The sequence below is a fragment of the Bufo gargarizans genome, chromosome 3 (genome assembly GCF_014858855.1).
Source record: "Bufo gargarizans isolate SCDJY-AF-19 chromosome 3, ASM1485885v1, whole genome shotgun sequence".
Lineage (NCBI taxonomy): Eukaryota > Metazoa > Chordata > Amphibia > Anura > Bufonidae > Bufo > Bufo gargarizans.
In genome coordinates, this window is record NC_058082.1 from 205,067,747 (window position 1) to 205,094,442 (window position 26,696).

Here is a 26,696-nt window from a genome sequence, read left to right on the forward strand (position 1 = left end):
TGTATCACGGACATACATGCGTCCCCATTCATTTTAATGTGTTGGTCCGTGTTTTTAGCACGGATGCATGGTCTATTTTGTCCATCACACCCACTATAATCTATGGGTCCATGAAAACCATGGATGCAACACGGATCCCATCCGTGTTGCATCCGTGTTTCACGGGTCATTAGAAATATATGCTTTGAAAATTATTTTTCAGCTGTGCAGTGTCAGTAAAAATCGGATGGCACACTGACAGCAAAAAACTGACCCACGGACCCAACACGGCTCCTTCATGGACAGCTTCACGGATGCATCAATGACCACCTGCTCACGGATTTGAGCATGGACGTGTGAATGAGGCTTTACTTTTCCAGCCTTTTGTTGCCCTGGCTTTTAGGAGATGCCTTGCTGCCAATTAATTTGTTTCATGAAATGGTAAAAGGTCTCACTTTCAACATCTGATATGTGTTCTATAAACTATTGTGAATAAAATATAGGTCTATGAGACTTGATAATCATTGCATTATGCAATTACATTTTACACAACACAACTTTTTGGGAATTGGGGTTGTACATGTGGCTTCTACCCAGGCTATGAAGGTTAAAATATTAAGTACCACAAGTCTAATCTAGTTTCTGAACTCAAGCTCACATTTGATGAAAAACAATAATTTTAAATAGACTCCTCAAAGTCATTTAAGGGATATTTCCTCTACAAAACACATTTCTCTTAAATATTCCCACTTTAAGGGGCTTGTCTGGCCTGAGGATAGGGCATTAATATCAGATCATCATGGGCCTGACTCCTGGTACCCCCGTCGATCAGCTGTTTGAAGGGACCTGCACACTGTCACTCGTGCACCTGCGGTGCAGCGTAATTACAGCTTCCTTTCCCGTTCGCTTGAATGGGATGAATAGCTGTGATTACATTGCAACGCCACTACAAAGTACACAGCGTACAGGTAAATTCTGCAGAGAATGCACATGCGCTGCGGCCCCTTCAAAAAGCTGATTGGCGGGAGTCTGGACCACGATGATCTGATATTGATCACCTAGCCTGAGGATAGACCATGAATATCTGTAGCCCGAACAACTCCTTTAAACCTGTGCTTGCCTCCACATTAGGACAACTATAAAAAGCTACCACATGCCACTAACATTTACAGGTTACATAGGTAGTAGAGTGCACATGACTATACTGTTTAGTACATAAAAAAAATAATATATAGCGACACATATCAGCCTGGTGAATGCCAAAAAACAAGAATACTTTTTAAAAACAAGGCCCCAGTAATATGTTAATTTCCTATTCTGAACATTGGTGATGACACTGTTATATATGCACCTGGTTATTCCTAATGTAAGCAGGACTTGTGTTTTTATGAGAAACCTTAACTGGGATCTCAGGGCAAAGAGATTATTACAGCTTTTGTTGTATTTAATGGTAACTGTATGAGTTCCTATGCACTGAGCTCCCCCCAATGGTGGCTGCAGCCAGTTTCGTAATGTATTATCTGAAGGGAAGCAGTGATTTAGAGCTGTATAGGGTACATTTATTAGTGTACTTATACCAGTTGTCTGGTGTAAATATATTGAGAAATATGGTAGTCAGAATGAGTGACATATTTTTGAAGCAGCCGTTCCACTTTTTCCAACATAGAAGTTAGATTAAAAGGAAACTGGTTTGGGGTGGGGGGGTCGGCTCATAATAAGTTTTGCTATGATGCCCTATAGAAATCTGTGAACACCCTTGATCAGGTCTATTTTTATTCATGGTGTAGCGTTTACACACTGGTTTATATCTCTTCACAGAAACACCTATAATCTATTTTCTCTGTATCAATTGCCATTGATTATTGTGGTATATGTTATACTTCAATGGGTTCTCTGAGGTTAAAAAGATATGACCGTTTTGTTCTAGAAAAAGTGACACGGACACTGTGCCTGCTATTCACTTAGATAGGGCGGACCTGCAATACCAGACATAGATGATGAACAAGAGTGGTGCTGTTTTTGGCAGATATTTAATCTATGACAGACCAATGTAATATCTCGGGTGACAACAGCATAGAAATAACCTTGAGCGCAGAAACAAGGAATTTAGAAAAGTTGGGAATGTTTTATTTTCCAGTAAGTAAAAGAATGTGAAATAAATCTATCAAGTGTTAGAATGTAAGAAAGGGTCAAATAAGTAAACTCAACAGAAGGGACAGAAGGGGATGGAGAATTTGAGTGTAAAGAAGACACTTCATAGACATGTATGGACTGAGGGAGCAAGACTGAGCAGCTCTTCTAAACTATTCAAAGAAAGAGACTTTAAACCAGGTTATGCTTTCTTGTGGCATGTGATGTGCAGGGGTTAGATGCAACGTCTGAATGAAAGACTAAAAGGACAGAAATCACTATTTTCCTTTATTCCACAGTAACATTGCTGCTGCTGCTGCACATAGAACAGCGTGGATATGTTCTACAAACAAGGGGAGATGATGAGGGTAGGAACAGTCATGGCAGACAACCGCACAGCTTGGGTGACCCGACAAGTAAAGCTGGGATATGTCTAGAGTAGATGTGGGTACCCCGACACTTTCCAGTCATATAACTACACCATCTGGAAAGCAACAGGTTACCTAACCATTCTCTAAAGGACAGGACTAGAGAACCAGTGCAACCTGCAGATGCATTCCCAACCATCTGTGTTTTCGGGCCACAGAAAGCCAGTGACCAGGCCTCTTTACTGGTGTCATTTACATGCAGAATAGGAGCACTGCTTTAGAACAGGCTCATACTACTAATACTAGTCCAGAATATTACTGGAGCTTCACTTTTCTTTCTTAAAATACTATGTATTACACGATTTAGACTTTCGTTCCTCTCTCAACAAGATACTTGAATTGATCTGGGAAGCACACATCTGAAGCTCACCTAGTTCCTGTAGTGAAGGGAAATAAAAGCGCCATTGAGCAAGCGGGATTTGCTTACCTTCGCATGCACTCCAGTGCTTGTGTGAAGACCTGTGGGGCCATGCCATGCTCATGCTGCAGAATCAAGCATTGCTCCAGCGTCACTGACATGGCAGTACGGTCCTTGGCACTCTTACAACTTGTAAATCGAACCCCATTAAGTCGTCTACATATCTAAGAACATGGAGGAAATCATGTGTTATAAAAGAAGATGCTTCCAGTTAAAGCAATTATAGAAAATATAGTAAAACCATAGTACTCGGTTTAACATGTGTCTAGAAAATATCCTAACTACAACATCATTGTGAAATTAGGTAAAAGTAAACATGTGCTTGTTATATTAGTAATCATATGTAAGTGGCTATATGGAGCTGCAAAACTGAATATCTCTGAAGGACAGCTACACAGGAAGAACAGTGCTGTTCAACAAGCTACTATATTAAAGATAGTAAGATTTAAAGGCTATAGACACCTTTGGAGACTTTTTTTTAATTACTGCATTTACTTATTTTGGGCTAAAAATCATTTTTTCAACTGGTCTTTATTAAAAATGTGTTTCTCTTACAGCATTCATCGTAAATCCATCAGAGAACTGCTCTGTCGGATCGATCTGTAGTCCTTATCTCTGAACTCCTAACAGCTAATAAATAGTGATGAGCGAACTGTTTTAAGTTCGGCGTCTAAAGTTCGGCTTCCGGTTAGCGGAGAATCCCGATATGGATTCCGAATACCGTTGTGGTCCGTGGTAGTGGAATCAATAATGGCCGATTATTGATTCCGCTACCACGGACCACAACGGAAGTCGGAATCCATATCGGGATCCATATCGGGATTCTCCGCTAACCGGAAGCCGAACTTTAGACGCCGAACTTAAAACAGAAGTTCGCTCATCACTACTAATAAACACTACTTTAAGCTAAATTATCAAACTGATAACAATGTAGCTTTCTTAGAAGAAAATCTTTTTTAAATAAAGAAAACGAAAAAAAAAATATTTCAGTAGAATGCAGTATATACAGGTCCTTCTAAAAAAATTAGCATATTGTGATAAAGTTCATTATTTTCTGTAATGTACTGATAAACATTAGACTTTCATATATTTTAGATTCATTACACACAACTGAAGTAGTTCAAGCCTTTTATTGTTTTAATATTGATGATTTTGGCATACAGCTCATGAAAACCCAAATTTCCTATCTAAAAAAATTAGCATATTTCATCCAACCAATAAAAGAAAAGTGCTTTTAATACAAAAAAAGTCAACCTTTAAATAATTATGTTCAGTTATGCACTCAATACTTGGTCGGGAATCCTTTTGCAGAAATGACTGCTTCAATGCAGCGTGGCATTGAGGCAATCAGCCTGTGGCACTGCTGAGGTGTTATGGAGGCCCAGGATGCTTCGATAGTGGCCTTAAGCTCATCCAGAGTGTTGGGTCTTGCGTCTCTCAACTTTCTCTTCCCAATATCCCACAGATTCTCTATGGGGTTCAGGTCAGGAGAGTTGGCAGGCCAATTGAGCACAGTAATACCATGGTCAGTAAACTATTTACCAGTGGTTTTGGCACTGTGAGCAGGTGCCAGGTCGTGCTGAAAAATGAAATCTTCATCTCCATAAAGCTTTTCAGCAGATGGAAGCATGAAGTGCTCCAAAATCTCCTGATAGCTAGCTGCATTGACCCTGCCCTTTATAAAACACAGTGGACCAATACCAGCAGCTGACATGGCACCCCAGACCATCACTGACTGTGGGTACTTGACACTGGACTTCAGGCATTTTGGCATTTCCCTCTCCCCAGTCTTCCTCCAGACTCTGGCACCTTGATTTCCGAATGACATGCAACAGTCCAGTGCTGCTTCTCTGTAGCCCAGGTCAGGCGCTTCTGCCGCTGTTTCTGGTTCAAAAGTGGCTTGACCTGGGGAATGCGGCACCTGTAGCCCATTTCCTGCACACGCCTGTACACGGTGGCTCTGGATGTTTCTACTCCAGACTCAGTACACTGCTTCCGCAGGTCCCCCCAAGGTCTGGAATCGGTCCTTCTCCACAATCTTCCTCAGGGTCCGGTCACCTCTTCTCGTTGTGCAGCGTTTTCTGCCACACTTTTTCCTTCCCACAGACTTCCCACTGAGGTGCCTTGATACAGCACTCTGGGAACAGCCTATTCGTTCAGAAATTTCTTTCTGTGTCTTACCCTCTTGCTTGAGGCTGTCAATGATGGCCTTCTGGACAGCAGTCAGGTCGGCAGTCTTACCCATGATTGCGGTTTTGAGTAATGAACCAGGCTGGGAGTTTTTAAAAGCCTCAGGAATCTTTTGCAGGTGTTTAGAGTTAATTAGTTGATTCAGATGATTAGGTTAATAGCTCGTTTAGAGAACCTTTTCATGATATGCTAATTTTTTGAGATAGGAATTTGGGGTTTTCATGAGCTGTATGCCAAAATCATCAATATTAAAACAATAAAAGGCTTGAACTACTTCAGTTGGTGTGTAATGAATCTAAAATATATGAAAATCTAATGTTTATCAGTACATTACAGAAAATAATGAACTTGATCACAATATGCTAATTTTTTTAGAAGGACCTGTACATTGTCTTACTATTTAAAGTGGTTTTACCATAACCAACACAAATCAATGACAAATGACAATGAGAAATATTCATAATGTGCTTTTTCTCATAGGGATTCAAAGTGCAGGGATAGTTGTGTGGCTGGGACGACTCCCTGGGAAGTGGCTGCCATATAGGCGCACAACCCCAACACACAACGCATACTAGTGTCAATTTCGCCGAAAGCCGATTTGCCTCCTGAAACCAGAGTACCTGGAGAAAACCCAAGAAAACGTTAACTTATTTACGGTATAGGTGACAAGGGGGGGAGGGGTACAACTGCTGGGTCCCCAATAATCATGAGAATCCCTTGTTCCCTGCTGTTACGTGTGTGTGGTCATGCATACACACTGCTGCTCCATTTAAAGTCTATGATACAGATGGAGATAGCTGAGGGCTGTACTCTACAATTTTGGTCAGTGCCATAGAGACTGAATGAAGTGGTAGCATGAATGAATGACAACTGTTCCATCAAATAGGGGAACAAAGGCCCCCTGTTCTTGTGACTGGTGAGGGTCCTAGTGGTCAGACACATTACCGATCCTGTGGAAAAACTTTTTAAACTAGTAAAAGAGCTTACCTCAGCAGCTTGCCAAAGGATGTCAACATTTTTGTTCTTCCTTGCATGGACATTCTGTCCAAGGAATCTGAGCAGCTCAGGGAGACATGTTTGACTGCGAGACCGTGGAAGACCTAAAATAAACACAACCAAATTTAAAGATTCACAATGCTACCTATGTATATTAGACTATAGCAGCTGCTTTGGATTTACCCACACCAGGCCACGAGTGGCACTATGGTGAGAGCATTTAAAGAGGCTGTGGCGCTTTTGTTCTAGGGATGGCCTATTAAAGTGTAACAGTCATTGTTTTTTTTTTGTAATGTGTAAGAGCAGTGATTCTGATAATTTTTGTAATATACCCTATTTTTTCCCCCTATGAAGTGGTAAGAAAATGTCAGTGAGTCTTATGGGGCAAATATTAATGAACGCTTCCATTATGAAATTGCTCATTAGTACAGTAGGACCAGGAAGCAGTGAATGCAGCTCTCCCTGTGCAGGCTCTGTACTCACCACTCCCTGGTCTTCTCCTGCAAGGCTCTGCACGCTGTTCCGTGACCTGCACACAGCGTGAGGAGGTTGGCGTGCTCTGTGACCTCACCCTGTGCAACGTTGGGTCACAGCACAGCATGGCAGGCAGAGCGCTGGATTTTAGAAGTGGTGTTGGTGTATGGAGCAGGTAAGTTGATTTATTATTTTTTTGTCTGCTGTGAGGTCTGATTAATGTGGGAGTCTGATGTGAGGCTTGAATGGGGATCTTATCCACATTGGGGGTCTGATCTGAGGCCTGATTGGGGGTCTGAGCTGAGGTCTAAATGAGGTCTTATTAACATAGTGGGTCTGATCTGAGGTCCTATTAGGGGTGTTATAATCATTGAAGGTCTGATCTGAGCTTTGATGCAAATTTTTATTAATATTTTCCTTCTCTAAAACCTAGATGCGTCTTATGGGCACGTGTGTCTTATAGGGTGAAAAAATACAGAAGTTTAATTACTGAAATCATAGTTTTCTATTAGAAAAATAGCTCCAAAGTGGCCCATTTTGTGCTTAGCAGCGCTGCCTGTCTTCTGTGTACTTAAAGGGATGCTGTCACCAGTTTTCTGCTGCCCCCTCACTTTTAAACCCTAACAGCTCCAGGGCATGCCAATGAGTCCTGATATTCATGAGCTCATGGCACTCCCCACCCAAATGCCAGTGATTCAGTTTTTTTTCCAACTAAATCAGCAGCAGGTGGGCGGGAAGAGCCATGAGTTCATAAATATGGGGACTCATTGGCATGCGCTGGAGCTGTTCAATACGACCTTTTGGCAAAACGGCTGGGTCATTTAAAGAAAGTGACCCAACATTTTGCTAAGGAGATCTGTCACTAGTTTATGTTGCCCTTAGTTAAGAGACCATAAAACTGATGACAGATTCCCTTTAACTGTGGAGACACGCTCCACACTGACTAGGTCCTCTCTGTGTATGTATGTATATATATATATATATATATATATATATTTTGTTGCGATGTGAACAGTAAAATGTATGGGGAAGTCCCGGAAAAGGGGGGTATATCTCTCCCAGGTTCCTCAACTGGCTGAGGTGGGTGAAATCCAGAACCGCGCTGGCTTCAGTAAATATAGTTGCTGGAGCTATTTTCTTTACTTATTCAGGGTTGGATTTTATTCGGATTGGGATGGTAGATTTGGTAGGTAGTGGGACCTCCCAATCCACCCCCATTCCAGGGCAAAAATGTAAATGATGCAGAAGTTATGATAAATGTGGAGAGAACACAGCTGGGGGAACCCACTGTGAAAAATGTTCAGGAAAATGTGGCAGGGCCAGAGGGTGTACCGCACGTACCAGAGGTGGATATGCAGTCTCCACGGCGTTCTATCATTAATAAAGAAATGTCCAAGGTGGGGATTAGTTCATGTGTGGACCCAGAGGTCAGAATTGATAATGAAATGAGTGGTATATGTGAGATTTGTGCTGTGACTAATAGCAACTTAGAGAGGGAGGCTGCCATGTCAAGGTCTGATGAAACTAAGGTAGTTGCAAATAGCATCCGGATGTTAGTTTTACCTGATGAAATGAGGATCAAGTCGGTGAGTGTGATGTGGGAAGAAGACATATCTGATAGTGGCTGTGTGCTGGAAAGATATACAGAACCAGTGCTGGATCATGGAGGGACCTCCGAGGAGGACGCTGATATAGTGATTGTGTGTGTAGCAGGTGTCAAGGCTGAAAGAGAGCCTGAGCGGGTGCCGGACGTGAATCTGGTTAAGTGGGGAGAAAACAGCATAGTGTCTGAGATCCATACCCAGGCAGTGGAAGATGACCTGACATATCAGTACAGCTGCAAACATGAGGATGCTTCCTCTCTCTTTACACGGTCCCTAGATATGCTAGAGAAGGGTCTAGCTGTCCTCACAGAACTGAAGAAGGCTTAAGAGGACTCAAAGGAGGAGACCCAGAAAGAGATGAGTGAACTCGAGGGTATACTGCCTGATCTCCAGGAGGAGAGAAAAGACTCCAGAAAAACACAAAGAACTACAGTAGACACTGATAAAAGGTTTGAGGAGTCCCTGAGTGGAACTCCTACAGGGTTGCCAAAAGAAAATGTGGGTGCTCCTATGTCTGTTGAGGCAGCAGAGAAGCGAAGAGGCTACATTGTACAAGAAACAAGCTGGGTATCTGATATCTCACATGCAGTACTGAGGAAGTTTGACCAGCTCCCGGCTGAAGAGAAAAACGTCCTTACACGGGGTGCCGAAGAACGCAACCAAGCAAAAGCCGATACTCGAGAGAAGGAGAACAAGGCAATCTCTCTGGCTAGAGCCCTTAAAGAAGCGCTTGAGGAGTGAGATGAATGTGAGAGGCTGAACAAGCAACTTAAGAGCAGAGACTAAGGATATCATAAGCTCAAAGGATGACATCACGAAGAACGTCTACGAGTTAGAGATGTACAAGCCAGAACCTGTTAAGAATAGATATGGAAACAGTGACGTTGCGGTGCCAGATGAAGCAGAAGAGATGGAAGATGTTTCTATTGACCAAATTGATGGGGCTGATATGGCCGTTGATGCTAAGACCGGTGTGTTGGAGGAGGTGAAATCCTCAGATGCTGCAGAGGCCAAAGTTAAGGCGGAAGGAGCGGCTGCCAAAGTGGAAAAAGCCACTGAAGAAGCAGAAGACTGAATCTGCCGCTAAATCTGAGGAAACCACTGTTGAAGACAAGGAACAGCGTGGAAATTGAACTTCTGATAGTTCCAGAACTGGCAAATCTGGAAGCAGATATGCTGAAAGAGCTGTCAGACAAGAAGTGGAGACAAAATTGAGGTCCCTGGAAGGGAAATGGCAAGAAGCCAAGGAAGAAGTGAACCAGATGAATTTAAAAGAAGCGAGCAGGGGCAAGCATGCTCTGCTGAAGGATCTCCGCAAAGCAAAGGAGAAAGGGTCTGGACACTATTATGACTGGGAACAACTGTTTGAACAGTTCAGTCAAGAGCTGCAACAGTCCAAGAAAGGGCATGAGCAGGTGCAAGAGCCAGAGAAGTTAAATTAAGAATCTGTCAATCGCACAAAAACATATTCTAAAAAGAATTCCAGAAGCCAAGATCAAAACTCTGGCAGTAAAGTAAAAAGAGAGATGCAATTTTTTGATAAAATAAAGAAACAAAGGGAGCATTAACGCAAGAATCAAAGAGTGCGAGGGCGTGTCATCGTCACTTGGAAAACAGTAGAAAGAGAGTATCTGGCCAAAGAAGGCCCTTAGGCATTTTCTACTAGGTAGAAAGTCTGTGTTGGTAAAAAAACAAGTTCTGCTGGCCTGGGTGTGGCAGAATAAGGGAAAAAATTTGATACTGGCCACATCTTCCAGAGGGCATGATATGATGTTGGCTGAAAATGCCCAGACCTCCGATCTGTAGAAGAGAGGGGGAAGGGGATGTGTGGCGATGTGAACAGTAAAATGCATGGGGAAGTCCCGGAAAGGGGGTATATCTCTTCCAGGTTCCTCAACTGGCTGAGGTGGGTGAAATCCAGAATGGCACCGGCTTCAGTACATATAGTTGCTGGAGCTATTTTCTTTACTTATTCAGGGCTGGATTTTAATCGGATTGGGATGGTAGGTTTAGTAGTGGGACCTCCCAATCCACCCCCATTTAAGGGCATATTTTTCCCTAGCAGGAAGAGATCCCCAGGTGAAGCCTGCTCTAATCAGGCTGGGATAAAGCACCTCCTACGATGCACAGAAGACAGGGAGTTTTGTTAAGGCACAAGATGGGCCACTTTAGAACTATTTTGCTAATAGAAAGCTATGATTTCAGTAATTAAAGTATATTACAAAATGGCCAATTTCATTGCCCCTACACATTACAAAAAAAGAATTACAGTTACACTTTAAGATTCATTTTTAAACATAAAGATCGGGGAGGCTTAGTTATGGACCCAACTATACTAATACTCAACCTGATACTTCACTAGCTTTACCAGGTATACTTACTAGAGATGTTCAAGCCCCAGAAAGTAAAGGGTTCATTCCCATTAATTGCCTCCTTTTTAGGCCCATGTAAAGGAGCCTTGAAGGGAATCTGTCATTTCCTTCAAGCTTCAAAAAGTACAGCAATACAGTTGTAGAACACAGGCCACCAACTATGAATCAGTAATTTGTATGTTGTTCATACACACCCCTATTTCCCGGATGTGCGCCTCCAAACCAGCCATGGAATGCACTGAGAGGACTCCTGTGCATACGTACAAAAAGGAGAGAACTCCACCTGAAGTCTCTTCTATGCATTCCACTCCAATATTGATCCCATAAGGTAAACAGAGTAATGGAAAAAAAAATCTAAATGACCATTTTGCCTGTTTTTTTTTTTTTAGTGGCTTCACAAGAAAAACTATATAAATGTGGTATCGCTGTAATCGTACTGACCCAGAGAATGAAAGTAACTGGTCAGTTTTACTGCATGGGGAACGTCATAGAAACAAATCCCATAAAACTGTGGCGGATTAGCTTTTTTCTAAATTCCACCTAATTTGGATTTTTTTCCAGCTTCCCACTACATTGTGTAGTGTATTAAATGGTGCTATTAGAAAGTACAACTTGTCCTGCAAAAAACAAGCCCTTCTACAGCTATGTGAACGGAAAAATAAAAAAGTTATCACTCTGGGAAGGCAGAGATTAAAAAACGGAAATGGAAGAATGGAAAATAGCCTGGCCCTGACAGGGTTCATGCTGCACAGATAAGAAAATGAGATACACCTAGAAGCTCAGCTCTCTCTGCAACTGCTGTGGCCTCTGCACTGTAACTGGCAGGGGCAAGCGTTATCCTGGTGTTACAGATGCCCTTTAAAGAGGGCTTGTTGTCTCTTTTCATATATCCATTTTAGTTAAGGAAAGGAAGATTCTGAAGCATCTAGGTATGCAATGCACCATTCCACCTTTGAATACATTGACAACTAGGTGTTACTATTCCCTTGTTCATAGGTTAATTCCCTACACCAGAGGTCAGCAGCCTTTGGCACTCCAGCTGTTGTGAAACTACAACTTCCAGCATGCACACTAGGCTGGCTGTTCTTGTAACCCCCATAGAAGTGGATGGACGATTCTGGGAGTTATCGTTTCAGAACAGCTGAAGTGCTCGAGGTTGCTGACCCCTGCCCTACAATCAGCGATGACAGTACCAAACTGTGTAGAGACCCACCCCAATGACAAAGGAGTGGTACTTAACCCATTTGTCAATTTAGTCACACATTTCCAGTAGAAAATATGAGCCAGACAAATTATGGAGAATACAGGTTTTTACTAAAACAAACACATCTGGAGAGAGGACAGGTTGTTTTGCACACTACTGATATAAACCACAAGAATTATACTGAAACTTACAGTCATCCGGTAAGACTTCTTTGAACTGTTCATAGTAAGAATTGAGTCGTATCAAGCTTTCATTGTTGATAAGTTCCTGCAGCGATGTATCTCCAAACCTTGGTTCATAAAAGACCAACACATACAATATATTATAGTGCTTGTCTAGTAAAGTACTTACACACAACACACTCACATCCATTTACTCAGTGCATCTGTGTACACCATAGCAAAGGTTAGGGAACTGACCAGTCACCTGCAGTACTTTACACTGAAGTCTGCGAGGAGGTCTATACAGTGGGGTCTACACAGTTGTATCATGCAACTTCACAGCAGGTCTTCCTGACTTCCCCAGCAACATTACAAATTCTGTTAAAGCTGCAATATTGTGCAGGTACTGCTTATCTGATATAGTCTGCCATGTAGCTGAAGCCTACCCATATAGCTTAGATATCCTTAACCTCGTAGATTGTAAGCCCTCACGGGCAGGGCCTTCTCTCCTTCTGTACCAGTTTGTAACTCGTCTTGTTCATGCTCAGTGCAGTTGTCTGTATTATGTATGTATAACCCTTATATGTACAGCGCTGTGGAATGAATGGTGCTTTAATAATAATAGGAAAAAAGACACTGACTTACATTTATAGCAATCGATCTATCAATCTATCCACCAATCTACCCATCTATCTATCCACCTACCCATCTATCTATCTATCTACCCATTTATCTATCCATCTACCCATCTATCTATCTATCCATCCATCTATCTCATATCTATCTATCAGTTCTATCTATGTCTCGTATCTCTGTATCTCATATCTCTCGCTATCTATATATCAGCTCTATTTCGTATCTCTATATATCTTGTATATCTCTATATATCGCTAGCTATACTGCATATCAGTCCTATCTATCTCGTATCTCTTGTATCTGTCTGCCTGCTATGGTATGAAGATTGTCTATCTGTGTGATCAAGCTTACTTTTCAGCCAGTGTCTGCTGTTCATTGATCCCAACATTGAATAAGACTGGCTGAACCCTTAGCAGCATTCCACTTTGAATCTCGCGAGGAAGGGCATCAAACAAGGCGCCTGGCAATGGGATGCGAACATTAAATCCATCGCTTGAAAAATAAAATAGAAAACATACTCATTAAACAACCTCTACTGCTTTTTGTTCACCAAAAATTGTTAATAACGATACCTTTACACTGGCATTAGATTACATTCACCCAACATGCAAATATTATAAATAAATGGGATGTGTCAGGATTAGTGATGGACGAACATCTGCCGGGACGGTTCGCAAACGCGATCAAATGTTCGCGAACCGCAAGTTTGCGGCGGGTCCCATTCATTTTAATGTCAGGCGAACCTGAAAAACCTTCAGCTTATATTTGCAGCCAAGAAATAATTACTAGAAGTGCACAAATAGTCCCACAACATGGACAGTGACATACCAGATGTATTATTCAAATTTGCGATCTCCATTTATTATTATTTTCAGTGCGTATATTATAACATTGTACATTAGAATATGCATAAAGATAAAACGTAACCTTTAATAATGTTTCTATGAGGGTCCATTCACATGTCCGTAAGTGTTTTGCAGATCCGCAAAACACAGACACTAGCAATGTGTATTCCACAATTTGTGGACCGCACATAGCTGGCACTATAATAGAAAATGCCTAATCGTGTCTGCAAATGCGGACAAGAATAGAACGTTCTATTTTTTGGGGGAAACGGAAGCACGGATAAAGAAGTGTGGATCCGCAAATGCGGATGTGGACAGCACATTCCGGCCCCATTGAACATGAATGAGTCTGCACCCGTTCCGCAAAATTGCGGAACGGATGCGGACCCATTTTGCGGACGTGTGAATGGAAAAGATATCCCTCAAAATGAAAATAAATTAAATTATTAAAGTTAAGCAAAAAGCATAGATGTGGTAGGCAATAACAAGTGCGGCACTAAATCAGGTGCTTGGCGGCACCAAATCAGAAACCAAACGTCCTACCACAATCCAGGGGTTCCAGTGCACATCCATGAATCCCGGAGGGAAAGCAAAAAACATCTATCCTTGGGCTAGATGATGATGTGGTATTGAAGGACAGGGTGGGCAAAGAACTGTCCCTGATATTGCCCTACACGGGGGTGCTATTCTGGCCCTGATAGACTAACCACAGACCACCCGCCCTGATAAGAGCGACCCCTTCCGGAACCTTACCCTATATAAAAATGGCCCTTGTAAGCACCTAGCCCCCTGACTTCCAGGTGATCACTATATAGATCTATGTGTTTTTGACTAATTATTAAAGTATATTATAAGTATATTACACCTATCGATAGCACACCAATACTAGTCCTTAAAATTACTTTTGTGGCCCTATTAGCTAGCGTTTGGTGTCCCTAACAGCCTGTCCCTGCTCCACACAGCAACCTCTCCCTACACTGGCAAAACACTGAATGTAAAATGGCAGCCAGATCAGGTTTATTTATAAGGTAGGGGGTATGTCCATGTGCTGAAACGTCTCAATTGGCTGTCCTGTCCCACCTGATGGATGTGTCATGGGTCAAAGTTCTTCACAATGTAAAAGAATATGGCGGCGCGAATATCGCCATATGTTCGCATGTTCAGCAAATCGCGAACACGCAAAGTTCGCCGCGGGCAAACCGCAAGGCTATCTCTAGTCAGGATCAATTACAAAACAGATCAAAGTGGATCTGTTATATATCCTACATTTATATGTTATATAAACAGAATCCGGACACCAGTGTGTTCTGAGCCTCAAACTAATTGTCCACCCTCAAACAACAAAGAATAGATTTCTCACTGCAGATCTGCTCTGGTCTGTCTGGTGGCTAGGCGCAGCAGGTGCAATAACGTCACTTTACCAGGCCTGCCAGTGCCACACTATTGGTCGCAGAGTAATTGATGGAGCAGACAGCTTGTCAACTGGTATTCAACTGTATTTGTGTCCTGAGGATGCAGATGAAATTGGTGCCACAGTCAGGAGAACCCAGCTGCCAAGGGACCCCCTGATCTCTGGAGCCACATGCAACTGGATGCTCTGTGTGGTGTCCAAATCCACCCCTGATTTCTGCAGCACATCCTTGCTTGCACAGGGTGATGTCAATCTTTGTTGCCTACATCAAACAATTGTTTGTGCTCGTTTGTCAGGTGATCGGTGGAACATTTATACAGGGCAATTATTGGAAATGAGCACTTGTATGAACTTTGTTTCTGGTAATTGCCTCCATCATCCTTGGGTGTAAAAGACCTTTGTTAACTTACCGGTTTCCTGTTATTACTGGCAACATATCAGTAGAGGAGCTTGATATGGCCTGTGTGACTTTGAAAGTTACATTCCTCAAGTCCAAGATCCCCAAATTCATATCTTCAAGCATAGCCAGCTCTTCTCCTAAGGATAAAGGTAGGCAAAAGCTGTGTTAAATTCTGAAATCCAATCACCCTAGGGCTGCTTTCACACTAGCGTTCGGGTGTCCGCTCGTGAGCTCCGTTTGAAGGGGCTCACGAGCGGACCCGAACGCAGCCGTCCAGCCCTGATGCAGTCTGAATGGAGCGGATCCGCTCAGACTGCATCAGTCTGGCGGCGTTCAGCCTCCGCTCCGCTTGCCTCCGCACGGACAGGCGGACAGCTGAACGCTGCTTGCAGCGTTCGGGTGTCCGCCTGGCCGTGCGGAGGCGTGCGGATCCGTCCAGACTTACAATGTAAGTCAATGGGGACGGATCCGTTTGAAGATGCCACAATATGGCTCAATCTTCAAGCGGATCCGTCCCCCATTGACTTTACATTGAAAGTCTGGACGGATCCGTCCCAGGCTATTTTCACACTTAGCTTTTTTTAGCTAATATAATGCAGACGGATCCGTTCTGAACGGAGCCTCCGTCTGCATTATTATGAGCGGATCCGTTCAGAACGGATCCGCCCGAACGCTAGTGTGAAAGTAGCCTCACATATATTTTGCATAGTTTACAGAGATTATGTGATGGACACAAACCTTCCCAGTTCTGCAACAATGTTCTGACTGAAGTGGCCCAAACATAAGTCAGTGATAATTCCCCAATGTACCACATCTTTTACCATCTCTTAGGATATTATAAATGCAGTCATTGAAGCTATGCTTAACAAACGGTAAGTGGAATGATGAAAGCTTCTCATATTTCCAGATTTCAGATTCATGGGCTAAGTCCTATCCCCCAACCATATTAATGGACTGAAACAAGACATCAATACAACATTGTCATCCTGCACAACACTCACCATATGTACTGAGAAGACTTTCAAACTGTGCCAGAAGACCGATAGTGTATAGCTGGCGCAGGAAACCGTCATCATGCAGACAATTCCTTAGCTTGATAATGAAACCACAGATCAGGGCTGTCAACTAAACAGATAAGCAGGTTTAAGAAACAAGATTTACAACTATTCTTAGCAAACATACACATTAGGCTGATGGTTGATCAGCTGTTGAATGAATGATCATTTGGTGAATGATTGTTCCACTGACGCAGTCATTTAGTCCACGTTGGCCATAGCAGTCATCCAAACTGTCTATACATGTTCAATGACACTGGGTGAGGGATTAACAATCTTTCTGGGAACATTTCTTCAAACAAAGATTCTTTGTGGATTATAAACTATCATACAAAATGTTTAAACCCAGCCAACTTCTTTATAGATGATGAGGGTCTGTCATCAGCAACTAAAGCAGGCCATGTAGATTCAATAGCTGCTGGCAGAAGAATTAAAGCAACGCTTATCAAACAGCTTATCTCTGGGGAGAACAAGATGATCAGGTGAAAATATTCAGCTCACCCAATCCTTCTCTCCCCTGACATCATTTCTGAGAGGGAGAGTCAGGAGCACCCCATACAAATTAGACTAATGTGGTGTTCAATAGACAATACACTAAAGTGTATGAGGGCCTTTAAATGATCATTCACTTATATCCTCTGGATAGGTCACCAGTACCTGAAACCTGGGGGTCCGATACCCGGGACCTCAGCTGATCAGCTGTTTGAGAAGACACAGATGCTCGCAGTAGCGCATCGGCCTTCTCGTAGCTTAGCCTAGGCCATGTGACCTCAATCACCGGTTCACCGGTCACATGACCTAGGTGCAGCTCATACCCATCTCAAACAGCTGATTGTCAGGGGTCCCAGGTGTCGGACCCCCCTGAGTCTCCAAAAACTCTTTTCACAAATACTTTTTTGCCATTACAAAAGCTCTTCCCTTTCAAGGTAACCAGTCACAATGAAAATGTGAATTAATCTGAAAGCAGCATGTTATAGAGCGGGAGAAGCTGAGCATATTGATATATAGTTTTATGGGAAAAGATTCATTAAAATGTATTTCTAATTTATTCATATATCTGTGCTCATTCTGGTCTTTGAAGTCAAGGAGGCGGTCGTATCAGTGATTAACAGCCTTACCCCTATGACTGTGTATACAGAGATAGCTGTCAATCACTGATAGGACTGAATCCTGGACTTCAAAGCCCAGAATGAGCACAGGTATACAGTACAGACCAAAAGTTTGGAAACACCTTCTCATTCAAAGAGTTTTCTTTATTTTCATGACTATGAAAATTGTAGATTCACACTGAAGGCATCAAAACTATGAATTAACACGTGGAATTATATACATAACAAAAAAGTGTGAAACAACTGAAAATATGTCATATTCTAGGTTCTTCAAAGTACCTTTTTGCTTTGATTACTGCTTTGCACACTCTTGGCATTCTCTTGATGAGCTTCAAGAGGTAGTCACCTGAAATGGATTTCACTTCACAGGTGTGCCCTGTCAGGTTTAATAAGTGGGATTTCTTGCGTTATAAATGGGGTTGGGACCATCAGTTGCGTTGTGGAGAAGCCAGGTGGATACCCAGCTGATAGTCCTACTGAATAGACGGTTAGAATTTGTATTATGGCAAGAAAAAAGCTGCTAAGTAAAGAAAAACGAGTGGCCATCGTTAATTTAGGAAATGAAGGTCATCAAGCGCTACAAAGAAACTGGCTCACATGCCGCCCCAGGAAAGGAAGACCAAGAGTCACCTCTGCCGTGGACGATAAGTTCATCCGAGTCACCAGCCTCAGAAATCGCAGGTTAACAGCAGCTCAGATTAGAGACCAGGCCAATGCCACACAGAGTTCTAGCAGCAGACACATCTCTAGAACAACTGTTAAGAGGAGACTGTGTGAATCAGGCCTTCATGGTAGAATATCTGCTAGGAAACCACTGCTAAGGACAGGCAACAAGCAGAAGAGACTTGTTTGGGCTAAAGAACACAAGGAATGGACATTAGACCAGTGGAAATCTGTGCTTTGGTCTGATGAGTCCAAATTTGAGATCTTTGGTTCCAACCACTGTGTCTTTGTGCGACGCAGAAAAGGTGAACGGATGGACTCTACATGCCTGGTTCCCACCGTGAAGCATGGAGGAGGAGGTGTGATGGTGTGGGGGTGCTTTGCTGGTGACACTGTTGGGGATTTATTCGAAATTGAAGGCATACTGAACCAGCATGGCTACCACAGCATCTTGCAGCGGCATGCTATTCCATCCGGTTTGCGTTTAGTTGGACCATCATTTATTTTTCAACAGGACAATGACCCCAAACACACCTCCAGGCTGTGTAAGGGCTATTTGACCATGAAGGAGAGTGATGGGGTGCTGCGCCAGATGACCTGGCCTCCACAGTCACCGGACCTGAACCCAATCGAGATGGTTTGGGGTGAGCTGGACCGCAGAGTGAAGGCGAAAGGGCCAACAAGTGCTAAGCATCTCTGGGAACTCCTTCAGGACTGTTGGAAGACCATTTCAGGTGACTACCCCAAGAGTGTGCAAAGCAGTAATCAAAGCAAAAAGTGGCTACTTTGAAGAACCTAGAATATTACATTTTCAGTTGCTTCACACTTTTTTGTTATGTATATAATTCCACATGTGTTAATTCATAGTTTTGATGCCTTCAGTGTAAATCTACAATTTTCATAGTCATGAAAATAAAGAAAACTCTTTGAATGAGAAGGTGTGTCCAAACTTTTGGTCTGTACTGTAAATAAATAATACATTTTACTAAATCAATCTGCTCAGCTCCTTCTGCTCTATAACATGCTGTCTTTAGCTCAAACAACCTTGTTCAACATGATAGGTTCCCTTTCAGTTTACACAAGTTCTTAAATTGCACTTCACGAAAACCATGAATACCATGGTATATTGCAACAAATGTAAGTGACACAGGTTATGTAAGAGGCATTTCAATACTAGATGTCTGCTGACCAATAGACCATAAGTGGCTAGGCCAGGTCACATTAATAGGATGACCCTATTAAAGCTGGAATAACTTCAAGAAAACACACAGCAATTACACAGCACTACGTAGGGAGCAGAAGGATGATATCCTGTCAATATACTGTATATATTATTGGCTAGGCATGTAATAGGACAAGAGAAATCGGGTGATGAATTTGTACATACCGTTTGACAGAAGACAACATCTCTGCGGTACTGAAGACTCAAGCACAAGGCGATTGTTGGAGCACTGTCCTGCATTAACAGAAAGACCATGGCTTTCTTTGCTTTATCACTCATCATGGCAACACAGTCTGTTAGTGTACTCAGTAAGGGGTACAAGGCCTCGCTCCACTCGCCTACAGAAAATCAGAACTTATTAGTATAAACAGCAAATCTAGACAGAAAATATACCGTACAGTTCAATAACTGCTACCCATAACTGTTCCAGTAATGACAGGGGCACGCATATATACCAAATTATAGAACCTCAAATTCTCCCTCAACTTCTCCTAGAAGCTCCTCCGACATAAGATATAGTGTCCATAATCCTGGTAAAACTGACCTTTGATCTGAATGATTATTTTACATGTATTAGGGGTGCTGGTGGGTTTTGTTGATAGCTGCTGTATGCTTTTCTTGGTGTCCAAACTTATGGACCTGCTGACAGCAGCGGCTATAATGTACTCTAATACAGCAAACTAGTCAAGAACAGTGCCTTATCTAGGTTTATTTCATGTAACATATGAAGAGAAAGCCAATTGTCATACACTTTACACAACATAACGAGAGCTGGACATGGCCTCATTTATCAAAAGTCCTTCAAGAAAAACTAACCCCAATCGGTTACTGTGTACTTTTCATTTTTCCTAAACAGCTTCAAAAGGTAACTACAAACAAGATGGTGAGATGTTGTAGAGTGTGGTTATAATTATTTTATTAGTTTTTTAACTTTAAATTTCATTAAATTGGGAAAAAACTTGATTTGAGCAAAATGTGTAAATAACATACACCTTTTACTAGGCAAAATGTGTTATCAACACAAGACAGTTAATGGTGAAAATGTATCTGCAGAACACACTGTAGCTTCTCTTGTACTACGTCAGGTCACTAAAGACTGCTAGATGTGAGAACACTAGCCATATAACAGTTAATAAGAAGTTATAATATGGCTTCATTCACATGTCAGTGTTTGATCAGTGATTCACACATCTGTGTCAGAGAAAAGACGATCAGTGTTTCATCCATGACTGTGTCCGTGAAGGGTCCATGTTTGCTCCATATGTCCATGCTGTGCCCTGCTAGGCTGAAAAGAAAATTTCCAGAACATCTTACAATGGTCTGTGGAAACCACTGACAGAACACAGATGTTATCCGTGTTGTGTCAGTGACTTTTCACTAACTAATAGACCTCAATGGGCGTTTTTGGGCCGCATCATGGACCAAAGTAGTGCATGTTTCCTCACTCATGGTCAGTGGAAAAACAAGGTTCTGTCAATAAATACATTAAGATCAATGGATCCATGTGTTGTCCTTGGAGAACATGAGGCACTGACATGTGAATAAGCTCTAAGGCAGGGCTGGCCAACCTGAGGCTCTCCAGCTGTTGCAAAACTACAATTCCCAGCATGCCCACACTGCCTACAGCTATCAGCCTACAGCAGGGCATGGTGGGAGTTGTAGTTTTGCAACAGCTGGAGAGCCGCAGGTTGGCCAGCCCTGCTCTAAGGCATAATGCTTATTTAATTTAAACCAAATGCTGTTTTATGACTCCTACTAATAATGTTGTACATAATGATCATTGAGACCATACCATACACCATATTTTTGCTAACATCTTCCAAATTTTATTAAAGGGATGGTTCCATCTATGTGTTTATGACATATTTAACAGCCTATATGTGAATAATGAATGTATTTTAAAAAAAAATACAAAAAAAACAACAACTGGTGGATGGTTTTCTGAATATAATTTTTTTTAAATCACTCCATGTATTTTATTACCTGTCCTGGCTCTTTAACGTCCTCTTTGCTTAGCCTTTTAGCATGGCACATAGTCTCGTTTAACTCTCCATCAGCCCAATAATCCAACCAGAGAGCCCACCCCCCTGTAGTGACTCAATTGAGGCTTCACACATTACACTAATTAATGTTATACTCTTCTGAGAGCTTCTTTATCTAGATCTATCAAGAGAACAATGGAACTGTCATGTACATCTCCTGTTATCATGAGGATTACCTTGCAGATAACATCTTCTCTCGGCAACAGTACACTGACAGTGTACAGTGGATTACCTATCCATATATCTAATTTGTGCTGACTGCTACAGAAGGTTAATGTTTTGTAATTCATTTTCAATGGTATAGTACTGCCAAAATAAAAAACAGCCCAAAATTCTAAAAAGTTTAAAAAAGTTTAAAAAAAATATACCCCTTTCTGATGGAAGTATCCCTTTAACATAAAAATATATATAATCAAGGACAAGATAATGATTACTGATTGTACATTTTCATTGACATGAGCAATCTGTTACCCATGCAGACCTCTTTACCTCTGGACAGCTGATTTAGACCACTGCAGCTCATCTCAAATTCAAAAGCTACAGTAACCCAGCAAAGCCACTTTCATCTGTGCCATGCTTCTGGCTCCATGCAAAGTTTTAGTTCCAGCCCCAGCAGCTGCAAGGGGCGTCAGACCCCCACTGATTAGGATACGGATGACATCCTGAGAATACGTCATGATTATTGGTAGCCTGGATAACCCCTTTAAACTGACAGTAAATTGATTTAAGTTTTTATGAGTTAGGGGATACGTAATATCTATTAGCTTTTTCCTGGCTCGTATGGATCACAGTGTTTTAGGCGTTAAATATACGGGATTGGAATTTTCTTCAATCCCCGCCAATGGCACAGAAGAACAGCCATCAATCATAGCTGACCTCCTGCTGAGCATAACTTCTGTGCCTACGCAATAACTGTGAAATACATGTGCAGCTTTCATAAAGGGACAATCTTTGGGTGCCTTTACGCATGGGGTTTCGATCTAGTATATGATGCCGTTTTTGAAGCAAATGGTAGGAGTGAGTACAAAAAAGAATAGAAATGGAATCTTTCCTGAATACTTCCCCTCCCTTTAAAGGGGTTGTCCAGGTTCAGAGCTGAACCTGGACAGCCCTCCATTTCCCCCCCGGCAGCCCCCCTGACATGAGCATCGGAGCAGTTCATGCTCCGATGCTCTCCTTTGCCCTGCGCTAAATCGCACAGGGCAAAGGCATTTTTCTGAGTTCCGGTGACGTACCGGGGCTCTCTATGGGGCTGACAGGAACCCCGGTGACGTCACTGGCACTGATGGGCGGGATTTGGCTCTGCCCTAGCCAGTAAAACGGCTAGGGCAGAGCTAAAGCCCGCCCCTCAGAGCCGGTGACGTCACCGAACACACTGCTGGGCGGAAGTTACCGCCCGGCAGTGTGTTATTGTAAACACAAGAGCCTGTGCCCTGCGCGATCTAGCGCAGGGCACAGGAGCGCATCGGAGCATGAGATGCTCCGATGCCAGGCTCAGGAGGGCTGCCGGGGTGAAAATAAGGGTATGTCCGGGTTCAGCTCTGAACCCGGACAACCCCTTTAAGGTCTACTCCTGATAAACTTCAAAAACTATGCAGAAAAAAAAAAAATAACATCAAATGACACATGTGAAAACTTTTCCCTTTAAATTCCTGGTAAATATCATACAATAAACTAAGCGTGATTAAATCACTAGAAGCAGCATGATCTGCTAGGACAAAGCTCAAAAGGAGGAAACCAGAATTAGTAGGGAACAAAAAGAAGCAATGAATGGAAAGTAGCACATACCTGGTCCAGGCTCTTCAGCACCCGAGCTGCTATCTGCACAGAAATGGAGGGGCAACATGCATGATTAAGGCGCAGCAAATTAAATTTCCAAAAATTTCCAAAAAGAAAAAGAAAATTAACACCTAAGAATTAGCTAGCAAATTAAGTTTAAGCATTATAGTATATAACATAGTACTAAGGGTACTTTCTCACTACTGTTTTTCTTTTCCGGCATAGAGTTCCGTCCAAGGGGCTCAATACCGGAAAAGAATTGATCAGTTTTATCCCCATGCATTCTGAATAGAGAGCATTCCGTTCAGGATGCATCAGGATGTCTTCAGTTCAGTATTTTTGACTGATCAGGACAGAGATAATACCGCAGCATGCTACGGTTTTTTCTCCGGACACAAATCCGGAACACTTGCTGGAATCCAGCATTTTTTTCTATACGAATGTATTAGTGCTGGATCCAGCATTCAAAATACTGCAATGCCGGATCCGTCCTTCCAGTCCGCGCATGCGCAGACTGAAAAAAATTGGGAAAAAAAAAATGCCGGATCCGTTTTTCCAGATGACACCGGAACGACGGATCCGGCATTTCAATGCATTTGTAAGACTGATCAGTCTCACAAATGCCATCAGTTGGCATACGTTTTGATGGATCAGGCAGGCAGTTCCGGCAACGGAACTGCCTGCCGGATTCCTCTGCCGCAAGTGTGAAAGTAGCCTTAGCTTGCAAAGGAACATTAGTAGAAAAGCAGGATAGAAGAAGCTTGCAAATATTGTTTGTAGCAAGCCAGGATTTAATTCTAGCTGCAGATGCAAGGGATGTAATCATTAACTCTAAGTTTACCACAACAGACATCATGTTAGCAGTCTTCATGACCTAATGACACCAGTCCATACAGTAGAAGAGCACTGGAGATCTTGGCATCCTAGGACTCCACACCTGTTACATTCTGGAGCCTTGTACCTTTTTTAATCTACAATAACTTATAACTAAAAAAAAAAGGCACAACATTTTTTTTTACCAGATTTAGAGATAAAGACCTGGGATTGGAGAGGAGAAAATACCAAATGTGTGCTCTGGTCTAGAACTAGTCATCTGCCTGAAGAATGGTCACTCAACTAAAGGTGAAGCAAGTCTGAAAATGTAGTCAGCTTTCAACTGTTCTGGAATCACAGCCAAAAGTTGAAGTTCTCTGTCAGGAGGCAAATACGGGTGGCCATACACCTGTGGAGCTGCTCACCATGGGAAAAGCAACTGAGCTGCAAAGGTTGAGACTGACAGCCAGCAGGATCTGCTGACAAAAGTCACATCCAGTGACCCTACTAATAATAATATACACATTTCATGTACATGTGGCTTATCAATCAATGACCAATCTATATATTTCTTTAGGAAAGTGTGGTTTTAGTATTGCAAACATAAATTATTAGTATTATACTTATATGTATCTAATTCCACTGGAATCTTGGCCAACCAGCAACAAAGTTTATGGATTATTTGATTCTCTAATTTAAAGTGTTCCTGTTTCTGCAACTAAATGTTATTTTTTATTTATTTATTTATTTTTTAAGACCACGGGGTCTACTGTTCCAAAATCACAGCATCATTTGAGTACGGGACATTAGATCCAGGGTTGGGCTGGGACTCAACAGCCTCAGAGATCACTGGGACGCTGTGAGGATGGTCCGGGAAATGTGGCTGGCACATGGACCGCATGTTAAAAGGGCTTCTATCACCCCACTAAAGTCATTATTTTTTTTTGGGGCTAGTTAAATTCCTTATACTGCGATATATGAAAATATAATGGTGTTACTTACTTTCCTTCAGCAGTTTCTTATAAAAACGAACTTTTATAATATGTAAATTAGGTCTCTACCAGCATGTAGGGCATCTACATGCTGGTAGCCGCCGCAAAAAAACGCCCCCTCGTCGTGTTGATTGACAGGGCCAGCCGCGATCTCCTCCTCCGGCCGGCCCTGTCAGCATTTCAAAAATCGCGCGCCTGTGTTCATTCGGCGCAGGCGCTCTGAGATGAGGAGGCTCGCCTCCTCAGCACTCCCTCAGTGCGCCTGCGCCGATGACGTCTTCTCTTTCGATGATGTCATCGGCGCAGGAGCACTGAGGGAGTGCTGAGGAGGCGAGCCTCCTCATCTCAGAGCGCCTGCACCGAATGAACACAGGCGCGCCATTTTTGAAATGCTGACAGGGCCGGCCGGAGGAGGAGATCACGGCTGGCCCTGTCAATCAACACGACGAGGGGGGCGGTTATTTGCGGCGGCTACCAGCAAGTAGACGTCCTACTTGCTCATATTATAACAGTTAGTTTTTATAAGAAACTACTGAAGGAAAGTAAGTAACACCATTATATTTTCATATATCGCAGTATAAGGAATTTAACTAGCCCCCCCCCCCCCCAAAAAAAAAAAAATGACTTTAGTGGGGTGACAGAAGCCCTTTAATGACCACGCATGGCCATGTGCAAAAGCCTTAGGAAAACATTGGAGATAAAAGTTGCCTGGCTCTTTTTTCAGACTACAAAATGTGAAAGTACTGAAAGAATAATACTAAGGGTCCATTCACACGTCCGCAATTCTGTTCCGCATTTTGCGGAATGGAATTGTGGACCCATTCATTTCTATGGGGCCGCACAATGTGCTGCCTGGATCCGGAAATGTGAATCCGCACTTCCGTTCCCGAAAAAAATAGCAATTGCGGACAAGATTAGGCATATTCTATTATAGTGCTGGAGATGTGCGGTCTGCAAAATGTGGAACGCACATTGCCGGTGTCCGTGTTTTGCGGATCCGCAAAACACATATGGATGTGTGAATGGACCCTAACCCTGGGTTCACACCTGAGCGTTTCTGAGACGCGCGTTTTACGCGCGTATTTGTCGCACGTTTTTATGCGCGTTTTTTGCAGTAGTAAACGCGCATTTGACGCGCGTTTGTGTGATTGACTGCAGTGTTGTCCAATGAGTCTATGGCCAAAACGCGCGACAAACACCCCAAAAAAAGCTCAAGAACTTGTTTATGCGTCGGGCGTTTTACAGCGCGTTCAAGTGGGCTGTAAAACGCTCAAGTGTGAACCAGGGCCATAGGGAAGCATTGGTTTTCACGTGTTGAGCGTTTTACAGCGCGTTTGAACGCGCTGTAAAACGCTCAGGTGTGAACTTAGGGTAAGACTAACTATGGCTTTTATCATGCTCTGTAACTGTTCAGATGTTTTACATGTACTGCTCATGGGCCCTGAGCTAACAAAGTGAGGGAGACTTTCCAAAAGTACTGCACAGAAAACGTGGAGAAACTGCCCATAGCAGCCAATGACGTCACTGCTCTCACTTTTAAGAAGGCATAAAAAAATAAGAGCTGGGATCTGATTGGCTGCTGTAGGCAACTGCTCATTCTTCTCCTGCACTAGTTTTGATAAATCTCCCCATGTACTGTATATTCATATACTGCTATACAATGCCAAAAAATCCTGGGTATGGTAGGTGTAGTCATTACAAAGTACTGCAATCTAGACAATCTGAACTACCTTAACCCCTTGTTAGTGCACTTTACACAAAAAAGTACCTGAA

At 42.6% G+C, this 26,696-nt stretch overlaps 1 protein-coding gene across 8 annotated transcripts in view; it reads right to left on the reverse strand.

Moving 5' to 3' along the window:
* INPP4A (inositol polyphosphate-4-phosphatase type I A) overlaps positions 1-26,696 on the reverse strand; it is a 393,978-nt gene that overhangs the window by 15,953 nt on the left and 351,329 nt on the right. For 6 of the 8 annotated variants that reach the window (XM_044288374.1, XM_044288378.1, XM_044288376.1 and 3 more), the window contains 8 exons: positions 23,128-23,160; positions 19,463-19,635; positions 16,250-16,373; positions 15,259-15,385; positions 12,944-13,084; positions 11,987-12,084; positions 6,133-6,245; positions 2,965-3,119 (listed from right to left, as the gene is read on the reverse strand). In XM_044288374.1, the coding sequence (XP_044144309.1) occupies positions 2,965-3,119; positions 6,133-6,245; positions 11,987-12,084; positions 12,944-13,084; positions 15,259-15,385; positions 16,250-16,373; positions 19,463-19,635; positions 23,128-23,160 (964 nt within the window). The remainder of the gene's footprint in view (positions 1-2,964; positions 3,120-6,132; positions 6,246-11,986; positions 12,085-12,943; positions 13,085-15,258; positions 15,386-16,249; positions 16,374-19,462; positions 19,636-23,127; positions 23,161-26,696) is intronic. The other 2 variants (XM_044288381.1, XM_044288379.1) reach the window with 1 other exon arrangement.